This window comes from Indicator indicator, chromosome 27 (assembly GCF_027791375.1).
Source record: "Indicator indicator isolate 239-I01 chromosome 27, UM_Iind_1.1, whole genome shotgun sequence".
In the NCBI taxonomy this organism is placed as follows: domain Eukaryota; kingdom Metazoa; phylum Chordata; class Aves; order Piciformes; family Indicatoridae; genus Indicator; species Indicator indicator.
This window is the reverse complement of record NC_072036.1, coordinates 2,479,757-2,490,679: the sequence shown is the minus strand read 5'-3', so window position 1 is coordinate 2,490,679 and position 10,923 is coordinate 2,479,757. Positions and strand designations below refer to the sequence as shown.

The 10,923-nt window shown below is 52.2% G+C and overlaps 1 protein-coding gene across 1 annotated transcript in view; it reads right to left on the bottom strand.

Moving 5' to 3' along the window:
- Positions 1–7,228: 7,228 nt before the first annotated feature.
- AKAP7 (A-kinase anchoring protein 7) overlaps positions 7,229–10,923 on the bottom strand; it is a 112,479-nt gene continuing 108,784 nt past the window's right edge. Inside the window, exon 8 of the mRNA XM_054393017.1 lies at positions 7,229–7,431. Within this exon, the coding sequence (XP_054248992.1) occupies positions 7,229–7,431 (203 nt within the window). The remainder of the gene's footprint in view (positions 7,432–10,923) is intronic.

The window sequence follows — 10,923 nt, the reverse complement described above, 5'->3', positions numbered from 1 at the left end:
ACTACAGCACTTTGGCTTAGAACAGTTTTCACAAGGCTAAAGCAGCACTTACTCTATCCCACTGCTCACGAGGCAGGCAGCTGCACCCACTCACCATCTGGGTCCTGGGCAGGGTGAAGCTCTCAGGACCTGCTTCTGTCCAGTGGTTTGGGGCTGTCTCTGGTGCCTCAGGATCAGTCACCGCTAGATGAAGACTTCAGCACACAACCATGCAGGCCTCCTCTGACCTCTGGCACTTTGAGTGAGACCAGAGGTGTCTCTGCAAAGTCATCAGCTTCTTGGGGACTTCTGTGACTTCCCCATCCCCACAGGGATGGAAAGAGCTGAGAGCCTCAGAACTGAGTCAGTCCTTCATTTTCTCATGCCAGGACAATATGCCCTGAACAGCTGAGCAGAGCTGAGGGCATTCAGTACTGGCACCTCCCCTGGTGGAGCAGGAGCTGGACATGGTCAGTTTTGAGCCAGGCCTTTTACAGAGCCCTAACAAGAGATCACTGCCAAGCACCATGGGTTAGAAGCTAAAACTGAGGTGGTATCCACAAAGTCCTTGTGGTTGTGGAATGGCTGCCAGCCCTTTGGGTGGCCAGCAGCATTCGGTGCTGGAAATGGACATGGTCAGTTCTGAACCAGGTCTTCTCTGGAGCCCAAACAGAACACAAAGTGAAGGACTGTGGGTTCTAAGCAAAGTACAGAAGGCACCCCCAGACTTCACAGGTAAAAGACTGCTGTCACAAATACTGCACAAAACAAAGTCCCAGGCTAGGAGCAGAGTGAGGCACCCTTCAGGTGTCTGGCTGTCAGGCTCTACCTGAGGCAACCAGCTGGCCTCCTGAGGGCTCCCATGAGGTCATGCCTGGCTCTGCAGGCAGCATTTCAGCTGCAGTGGGAAAGTTTCAGTTCACACTTCACGAGCAGAGCCTTGGCCATAGCTGGATTTGAAGAGCAAATCTGTGGTTTTACTAAACTTCAGCTTCCATGCTCTGCTGAGTGGCTTTGCTCTTTGTTTTCTTGCTTGTTGACTACACAAATGTGTAGGATCTGTCTCAAGACTGGGATGAAATCAGAGCTCTGCCACCAGGTGAGTCATGTCTAGACTGATCCAAATGGAGCAGCAGCACTGCTGTCAGCAGAGTGAAGCATGGCTGGCACTGCCTGCTCTGTGGCACTCACATCTCCTTCAGGCTAAAGGAGCACTCCCAGGAGTGTGCACAGCTACACTCAGCAACTGCAATCAAGAGAGAACAAGAAGCCTCTTAAAACTCAGCTTCCAGGCTGTAGAAGCCTGCCACAAGGCAGTGTTTTACCACACAGAGCATCACTCTCACTTCAGCAGCACCATTACAAGATGCAGGACATTGTCCAGCATGGGTCCCAGCATCTCTCTGGACCTTGGGTCTGATTCTGACCTTAAGCTCCAGGCCTCCCTAGCTTTGTATCACCTCCAATCAGCACAGGAGCACTGCTCAGGTTCCTTTCACAGAGATGTTGATGAACATTCATCTGCTTCACCACTGCCTACTCTGCCCTGCTGAGGCCTCATCTGGAGCACTGCATCCAGTTCTGGGCTCCCCAGTTCAAGAAGGATGAGGAACTGGAGAGAGTCCAGCAGAGAGCCACTAAGGTGCTGAGGGCACTGCAACATCTGCTGTGGTAGGAGAAGCTGAGACCTGGGGCTGGTCCAGCCTGGAGAAGAGCAGCCTGAGAGGGGATCTGATCAATGTTGGTCAATAGCTAAAGGCTGAGTGCCAGGAGGATGGAGCCAGGCTCTCCTCAGTGGTGCCCAGTGACAGGACAAGGGGCAGTGGACACAAAGTGGAACACAGGAGGTTCCATGTGGAACACAGGAGGTTCCATGTAACATAAGGAAACAATTCTTCCCTTCCAGGGTGGCAGAGCCCTGGAGCAGGCTGCCAGAGAGGTTGAGCAGTCTCCATCTGTGGAGGCATTGAAACCTGCCTGGATGTGCTCCTGGATGATTTACTCTGGGTGACTCTGGATGATCTTCAGAGGTCCCTTCCAGCCCCTACCATTCTGAGTCTGTGATCTAGCTACCAGACTGAGCATCCTTAAGCCACTCTCACTCATGCCTGGAGACACTGCTTGGTCTCTACAATGGTTTCTCTACACCAGAGCTCTGCTGTCTGTTGGTAAGGACTCACTGGACCTCTCTGGTTACTCTCAGACACAGGTCAGCAGTGCAGCTGATGGCAAGGGCTGCTCAGGTAGCAAACAGATGGCTCCTGCAACTTCTGTGCTCTGCACCTAGACCGTATGTAGATGTCTGGAACAGCTCTCAGTCATGGCTGCCCAAAGCCTCCTGGTCCTGGAAGCTGAGCTACTGCTTCTAAACCTCTCACAGCCATCTCTGCCATCAGCAGTGCAGAAACACTCCTGAGGATGAGCAAGGCAGAAGGCAGATCTGCAAACAAACCATGGAAAAACTCACACCATCTGCCTGGAAATGCCAGCACCTTCCTGGAACAACCTCTGCATCACCACCTCGAGACATCCCCTGGAAGAAGAGCTTACACCCCAGAACTGTACGAAAATGATTCAATAGTGTGAGGAAGGCAACAGATTGGTATGTGCAGCTCAGACCTGCCTCTGTCAGCTTCAGGCTCTGCACCCTTCAGCTGCTAGCTCCATCCAAGAGATTTGTGCTGTAAGCTGGCAGCCAGACTTCACCACCAGGAGAAAAAAACGAGTGAAAAAATGGAGAAAGCAAAAAGAAGAGTTGCACAGGAGAATGAATCTAGGGGCAGGATTTTTTTCACCCTATGTTGTTCTCAATTTTGAGTAAATGAATACTGGTGCCTTGTCCAAACCAGGCATCAGGGCTGTGGGGGCATTTCTAAAGAGCCAGAATGGTTGAGAAAAAGAAGTCCTGTTGGCTTTCTTGGGTCAAAACATCTGAAAACCAAAGATGGGTTTGAGTTGATTAAACTCAGGGACTCAGTGTCCTATCCCCTAGCCCACAGCTCCTGATCAGGAAGCAATGGCTTTGAGCTGGAAGAGGGGAGATTGAGACTGGAGATGAGGAAGAACTTCTTGAGTGTGAGGGTGGTGAGACACTGGCACAGGTTGCCCAGGGAGGCTGTGGCTGCCTCCTCCCTGGAGGTGTTCAAGGCCAGGCTGGATGAGGCCTTGAGCAAGCTGGGCTGGTGGGAGGTGTCCCTGCCCATGGCAGGGGGCTGGAACCAGATGATCTTTGAGGTCCCTTCCAAGCCAACCCATTCCATGAATCTGATTCTGTGAGGATGTCTCCTGTAGGGTTTGTGTCATGTTTGCCAGGCTCACTCCAGCACATCTCAAATGGCAGCAGCTGCCTGTGTTCAGCCCAGGAACTCCCCAGGACTTTGTATTTTCAGAGCTGCTGTTCTCGGTGCCATCCATAAGAACTGTGAAGGAGCAGAGTCTCCAAGAGCCAGGGCCCCTAGCAAAGTGCCTGGGCACAAAGGGAGTGATTCATTTCTACAGGTTTACTTCAGACTTGAGAACTAAACTCATGACAAGGTGAAGGATACAGAAGGATAATTAATCATGGCGAGGACTTGTATGGAGGGCAGTGAGCTGACAACCTGAGATGAAGACAGAACAGGATCTGCTGTTTTCTCATGTCCAGAGCTGGTTGTCTGGACTTGTATTGTCATCTCCAGGTTGGATTTAAACTGCCTGAGTGAATCAGGTACTCACTGATGTGTGATATGAGGCTGGAGCTGCTCTGCAATTGGAAACAGACTGAGAGAGTTGGGGCTGTTCAGTCTGGAGAAGAGAAGGCTCCGAGGAGACCTTCTTGTGGCCTTCCAGGATCTGAAGGGGGCTACAAGCAAGCTGGGGAGGGACTTCTGTGAGGGTGTCAGGGAGTGATAGGACTGGGGGGGATGGAGCAAAACTAGAAATGGGGAGATTCAGATTGGATGTCAGGAAGAAGTTCTTCCCCATGAGGGTGGTGAGAGACTGGCACAGGTTGCCCAGGGAGGTGGTGGAAGCCTCATCCCTGGAGGTTTTTGCAGCCAGGCTGGATGTGGCTGTGAGTAACCTGCTGTAGTGTGAGGTGTCCCTGCCCATGGCAGGGGGTTAGAACTGGCTGAGCCTTGAGGTCCCTTCCAACCCTGACAATTCTGTGGAAACTTCTTAGGACAGAAGCTTCTCTCCCCAGCCTATGGAATCAGCTGGGCTCAGAGAGTCCCTGTATACAGATCCACTGATGAAGGTCTGGGGGTTTTACTTCCAGGGATGACTGCAGGTTCAGATTTTACTTTGTTATTCTGAAGTAAATTTGAGGCTGCTCATTTGACCGAGTTGTGGATGTGGACCTCTAGGAAGTTGCAGCAATACTTCCTGCTGCCCAGAAGATAAATGAATCCCTTGAGCTTCAAAGTTTTGCCATTTCAAGCAATAATGCTTTGGGACTAGCTTGGCTGCATGAACTTCTTGACATGAGTTCAGCTCCCAAGCTCCAGGTCAGCAGCCTGGCACAACACCCACAGTGCTGGTGGGGCACAGACAAGCACTGCTTCTGTCAGCCTTGCTCTTGCAAGTACTTCATTTTATTCAAGTCCATTTGGGGATGGGTGAAAATGTACAGAGAGTGCAAAGGAACAAATACTTTATTGTGAAGATGGCAAGTCTGAGGCAGGTCAGAGTGCACTGCTAGGTAGCACATGAGGAAGAGCTAAACAGCTCTGACAGGAGATAAAGGAGCAGTGCTGGAGACCAGTGAAGAGTATGCACAGAGCTGCTCCACCAGCACAGTTCTGAGCCCAGTCACAACATCACTGTACAGCTTTCATGACCAGAGGCCATTTCAGACAATAAAAAATGCAGCTACTGGACTTGCTCCTGCACTGCTGAGCATCCAAAGCTTCAGTGTCAACCTTCCAAATGTGTGGAGCAAACACTGAGAGCAAACTCCCAGCCCATGTCAGAAGGGGGAGGTGGAGGAAACATGGTGAACAAAGGACAAACACCACTTCTACAAAAGTGAAAGGGCAAACATTACCCCAGGGAACAGTGTTCTTTTCATGAGAAATCTTAATTGCAGCATCCTGACTCCACTGAAGGCAGGGAGAGCCTGCCATGGAGATCAGTGGAGCCTGAATTTCCTTCTGAAATTTAAACCACTCTTGCATTAGTGTAAACATCAGCAGGAACCACGTGGCAGCATCTAGCCAAGGGCCTGAGTGCTGTTGAACAAAAGCCCCAAACCATAGAGAGCCAACCCAAAATGCTGGTACACAGCCTAAAGGCAGAGACCCACAAGAGGGTTTTCTGGTTTTTGTCAAATATACATTAAAAAGCATTTCAGAGCATCCAGTTGGTTAAGAGCTGTAGATCATGGCTTGGGAAGAGACCCATGAGGAAAATCTGGATTACCTGCAGTGCTCAAGGAAGGGCACAGTGCTTGCTCAGGGTTGTTTGCAACCAGTGTTGCTCCACTTTGGAGTCATGAGGTACACCTGCACAACCCAGTGCTTCAGAGCAGGGCTGAGGAGGGGGCTGGACTTGGAATCACGGAACTGCTTTGGTTGGAAAAGACCTTTAATGTGTTTAAGAACCTTAAAAACTGTGGTTGTGTAGACTGGAGGAGGCTGGGAGGAGACCTCACTGCTCTGTACAGCTCCCTGAGAGGAGGTTGCAGTGAGGTGGGGGTTGGGCTCTGCTCCCGAGTCTCAGGTGATAGAAGGAGAGGAAATGGCCTGAAATTGTGTCAGGGGAGGGTTAGGTTGGAGATGAGGACAAATTTCTTTGCTGCAAGAGTGGTCAGGGATTGGCACATGCTGCCCAGGGAGGTGGTGGAGTCCCCATCCCTGGAGGTGTTCTGGAAATTTGTGGCCATGGCACTCGGGGCCATGGTTTGATGGCCATGGTGGGGTGGGGTTGATGGTTGGACTGGGTGATCTCAAAGGCCTTTTCCGACCCAAACAATTCTGTGATTCTGTGACCAAGTCCAAGCAAGTCTGATGCCAAACCCATCACTATGAAACATTGTCCTTCTGTGCAAGTATCTCAGCAGGGTTCCTCAGGAGCCATTTACCCCATTCATGTTTGCAGCTGGAAAGAAACAAAAATTTCTTGGGGGCTTCGTTTTCCTTTCCTGATGAGATTTTGTCCCCACAGCCGTTCACAGTCATGCACTGGGAGCTTCAGAGCAAGCACAACTTTCCCCTGTGCTGCTGGAGCTGTGCCTGTCTTTGAAGAGCTCTGTGCTCATGTTGGTGCGGATCTCAGGCCTGGCCAAGAGCTCCTTTATCTGCTGCAGCCTGGAGAGCAGGGCCTGTGTTTCTCTCTGCAAAGCTTCCTTCACTAAGTCTGCTCTATGGCTCTTTCCTAGAGGAAAGCAACAATGTCAGACCATTTATAACAAGGAACACAACTGAGCATCATTAATGCACAGAGATCAAGAGCTGGGGTCTGGTCTGGACAGCATTCAGTGCTCAGCCTTTTGCCCACGTTGATTTTTTTGTGTTTATAAAAAGGTATTTATGTCACAAAAAAATAGAATTTCCCAGAACAAATGCTACCAAAAAGTACAACAGAATGGCGTGGTGGGTGGAAGAGGAGCCTCTGCCCTGTCACACCCTGTAACAGGATCTGCCCCCACCCCCTGCACTGGCAATTTTTAGCTTGCAGTTGCCTGCTGGTGGCCAGGCAGCAGCACCTGCTGCAGCTGGGACCCACAGCCTTGCCAGGCCCTGGGCGAGTGGCACTGCTCCTGCCACAGCACAGCCTCCTCTGTGGCCACTCAGGACTGTCCCAAAGGCTCCTGCCACAGCACAGCCTCCTCTGTGGCCACTCAGGACTGTCCCAAAGGCTCCTGCCAGGGCACAGCCTCCTCTGTGGCCACTCAGGACTGTCCCAAAGGCTCCTGCCACAGCACAGCCTCCTCTGTGGCCACTCAGGACTGTCCCAGAGCAAATACAAAGGGTCCAGGTTCTCTCCACAAGCAGGAAAGGGACTGCTGGTATCAAGAGCAAGTGACGACTGCAGCCATCTGCTTCACCGTCCTTGTCCTTTTCCCACTGCCCCAGCGCTCAGCAGACTCCTCCCCAGTGCAAGCAGCGACCAAACCAGCAGCCAGCGTCCTGCAGTCAGAAGCAGCTTCTGCTAAGAGCCTGGCAAGCAGAGCGCTGTCAGCAGCCCCCTCGGCTGAGCCCAGCAGGCAGCTGGTTCAGGTTCTGTGGCGATCCCGGGCGGGCTGTGTGCTCCCAGCCCCTCCGCTCGGCGCTCACTTGCTGCCGTCGGTGCCCTCCTCAGTCCTGGCGCCGCTCGCTGCCTCTTCGCCCCTCACAGGGCTGCCGTCAGGCTGCCTGCTCTTGCTTTGAGTTTCCTCTAAGTACTGCTGCACAGCCTTCAGCACTGCGCTTTCCACCAGCCGCTTGCTGAGGCTCAGCAGCTCCGCCTCGTCCGGCTCTGCCGCATGCTTCTCACCTAGGGGTCACAACAGACAGGAGAGGGATTCACTGCCTGGGAAGAGAGCAGCCTCCGGCCAGCCTGCAGAGCAGGAGGCTCCGGGGAGACCTGAGAGCTGCCGGCCAGTACCTGAAGGGGGCTACAGGAAGGTCTGAGAGAGACTGCAAAGGGCTGCAGGGACAGGACCAGGGGCAATGGCCTCAAACTAGAGCAGAGCAGATTGAGATTGGATATGAGGAACAGGTTCTGCACCATGAGGGTGGTGGAAGACTGGAACAGGTTGCCCAGGGAGGTGGTTGAGGCCCCATCCCTGGAGATATTCAAGGTAAGACTCAATGAGGCCCTGGGCAGCCTGATCTAGTTGGGGATGTCCCTGCTGACTGCAGGGGGTTGGACTGGGTGAGCTTTGGAGGTCCCTTCCAGCCTGGACCATTCTGTGATTCTATCAGGAGCCTCTGCCTCAGCTGGAGTTTCACTTATTAGCTGCCTCTTCTTGGTTGTAAAAAGACAATTGCCCCTCCTGGTGCTCTCCAAAGGCTTTCAGAAGGTGTGTGCAGGGTATCAGACTGAACCATGTCACTGCTTGTGGTTGTTGTCACACTCCAGTGAAAGGCACTGGGAACACCACCAGCACCCACTCAGCTCAGAGGAGGAAGTGTGCACAGCTCCCTTCCTCTGGCCAGCCACCACCTCTGCCACCTGGGCAACACATGGCACACAATGAACTCTAGAAGCAGCCTGAGATTTGCCTGCCCCTGTTCTGTGATTTTGTTTCATCAGTCTAAAATTCTCTATCTGTTTATTCACTGCTCATAAGCCAGGAGGCTCCTGGGCAAACCAACCAATACTCTAATTGCAGGGTAGAGATCTTTCTTCTAACTAAAGCAGGCAACTCTGAAAAACCAGGGACTGCCTCCCTGGCTCTCTTCTACCTTAAAGCTCTGACACTGAAGTCCCAGCAGTCTGTTCTTAGATACCTGGCAAGAAGCTGGACCTTCCCTGCTCTGAGAGCTCACACACAAGGCAAGCAGTGCGTACTGCATGCTGAGTGCCATACCTCCTGACACACCTTTGGAAGTGCTGCTTTGCCATGGATCACCTTCCTAACAAACTAGAGAGCCACAGCATCAGCATCCTCCTTTTATGAAGAGTGCAGTCTAGGAAGGGTAGATTTTATTGTCTGATGTGCACCAGTGTCCACCTGCAGCCAAGAGAGCCAAGCAGAGCCTAGGCTGCAGCAGGAGAAGTGTGGCCAGCAGGGCCAGGGAGGGGATTCTCTCCCTCTGCTCCACTCTGCTGAGCTGGAGCTCTGTGTCCAGTTCTGGAGCCACTATTCCAAGAAGGATCTGGAGGTGCTGGAAGGTGTCCAGAGAAGGGCCATGAGGATGAGGAGGGGGCTGGAGCTGCTCTGCTCTGGAGACAGCCTGAGAGAGTTGGGGTTGTGCAATCTGGAGAAGAGAAGGCTCTGAGGAGACCTTCTTGTGGCCTTCCAGTATCTGAAGGGGGCTCCAAGAAAGCTGGGGAGGGACTTCTTAGGGTGTCAGGGAGTGACAGGACTGGGGGGGATTGAGCAAAACTAGAAATGGGGAGATTCAGGTTGGATGTTAGGAAGAAGTTCTTCCCCATGAGGGTGGTGAGAGACTGGCACAGGTTGCCCAGGGAGGTGGTGGAAGCCTCATCCCTGGAGGTTTTTGTAGCCAGGCTGGATGTGGCTGTGAGCAACCTGCTGTAGTGTGAGGTGTCCCTGGCCATGGCCTGGGGGGTTGGATCTGGATGAGCCTTGAGGTCCCTTCCAACCCTGACAATTCTGTGATTCCCACTGGCCATGCAGTTTCCTGCTTTGCAGCCTCCTGCCCTGGGCACAGAGCTGTTTCTCTCCAGCTGTATTCACAAGGCCACACTGGCAGTGTCCCCCTCTGGAGCCAGCATTCTGCAGCCAGGAAGAATTAGAGGCTGCTTTAGTCACACACAGCTGCTGAAAGAGATACCATTGTGTGCTCTCAGCACAGAGCTCTGCACTGCTCAATTACCTACATTTGCTCCTTTTCATGGATGTAAATTTATGCAGGTTGCCAGCACATATAGATTATGGTTCTGAAAGACTTTTATTAGTCTTCTAGGGGATTGCACAGCCTGGGAGTGAGTTCATTGCTAATACACAACTCATATTGGTCTTCAAGGGGGAGAGAGAGGTAAAAAAACCTCTTCATTTTCAGCAGCAGAGTCCTTTCCAGTACCTGAAGGGGCTCCAGGAGAGTTGGGGAGGGGCTTTTGACAACGGATGGCAGTGACAGCACAAGGGACAATAGCTCTGAGCTGAAGATTTAGACTGGAGATGAGGAAGAAATTCTTTCCAGTGAGGGTGGGGAGACACTGGAACAGGTTGCCCAGCGAGGCTGTGGATGCCTCCTCCCTGGAGGTGTTCAAGGCCAGGCTGGATGAAGCCTTGAGCAACCTGGGCTGGAGGGAGATGTCCTGTAAGGTCCCTTCCAGCCCAAGCCATTCTAGGTTTCTAGCTGTTGTTATGAGTATCCTGCTCTGGAACAGCAAGGCAGACAAAACTCCTCCAGTTCTGGCCTTCCACAGCATGCTGCTGTTGGGAAGGAGGAATTGTGCTCTCCAACTGAGGAGTCACCAGACTGGGCCTAGGGCAAGCACTGAACTACATTTTGGAAAATGTTTTGATAAATAACTCTAAAAAATATTTGAAAAGGTAACTATGGGAAGAGTTTTGGTTTTAGAAAAAATAATCATTCAAAATAAATCTAAGAAGAAACATTTTAGGTGAAGAGGTGAGGCCAAGGGAGGCTCAGGCACTACACCCAGAGCCACTCACACAGCTCTGTGCTCTGTGCTCCACCTTCCCTGGCTCACTGCTCACCAGGCTAGCACAAGAATCCTGGAATGGGTTGGGATGGAAGGAACCTTACAGATCATCCAGTTCCAACCCCTGCCATGGGCAGGGACACCTCCCACCAGCACAGCTTGCTCAAGGTCTCATCCAGCCTGGCCGTGAACACCTCCAGGCAGGGGGCAGCCACAGCCTCCCTGGGCAACCTGTTCCAGTGTCTCCCCACCCTCACTGGAAAGAATTTCTTCCTCATCTCCAGTCTAAATCTTCAGCTCAAAGCCATTGTTCCTCATCCTGTCACTCCCAGCCCTTGTCCAAAGTCCCTCCCCAGCTCTCCTGGAGCCCCTTCACATACTGGAATGCTGCTCTAAGGTCTCCCTGGAGCCTTCTCTTCTCCAGGCTGCACAGCCCCAGCTCTCTCAGCCTGTCCCCAAGAACCTTGGCTTAAGCCTATCCTTTAACTCACTTCCAGGAGGGACTTCATTCAGGCTCTTATCTCTCAGGAGACCTAAAATATACATGAGCAGCAGCTCCTGTCAGCTTTTATGAAGGGATCCCACATGCTCCTTTGACACAGCCCTTTGATTCTGTGTGATTCCTAATTTCCTTGGTTCTTATTAAAGATGCCTGACACCATTTTCTGCTTGTCCTGGTCTGGC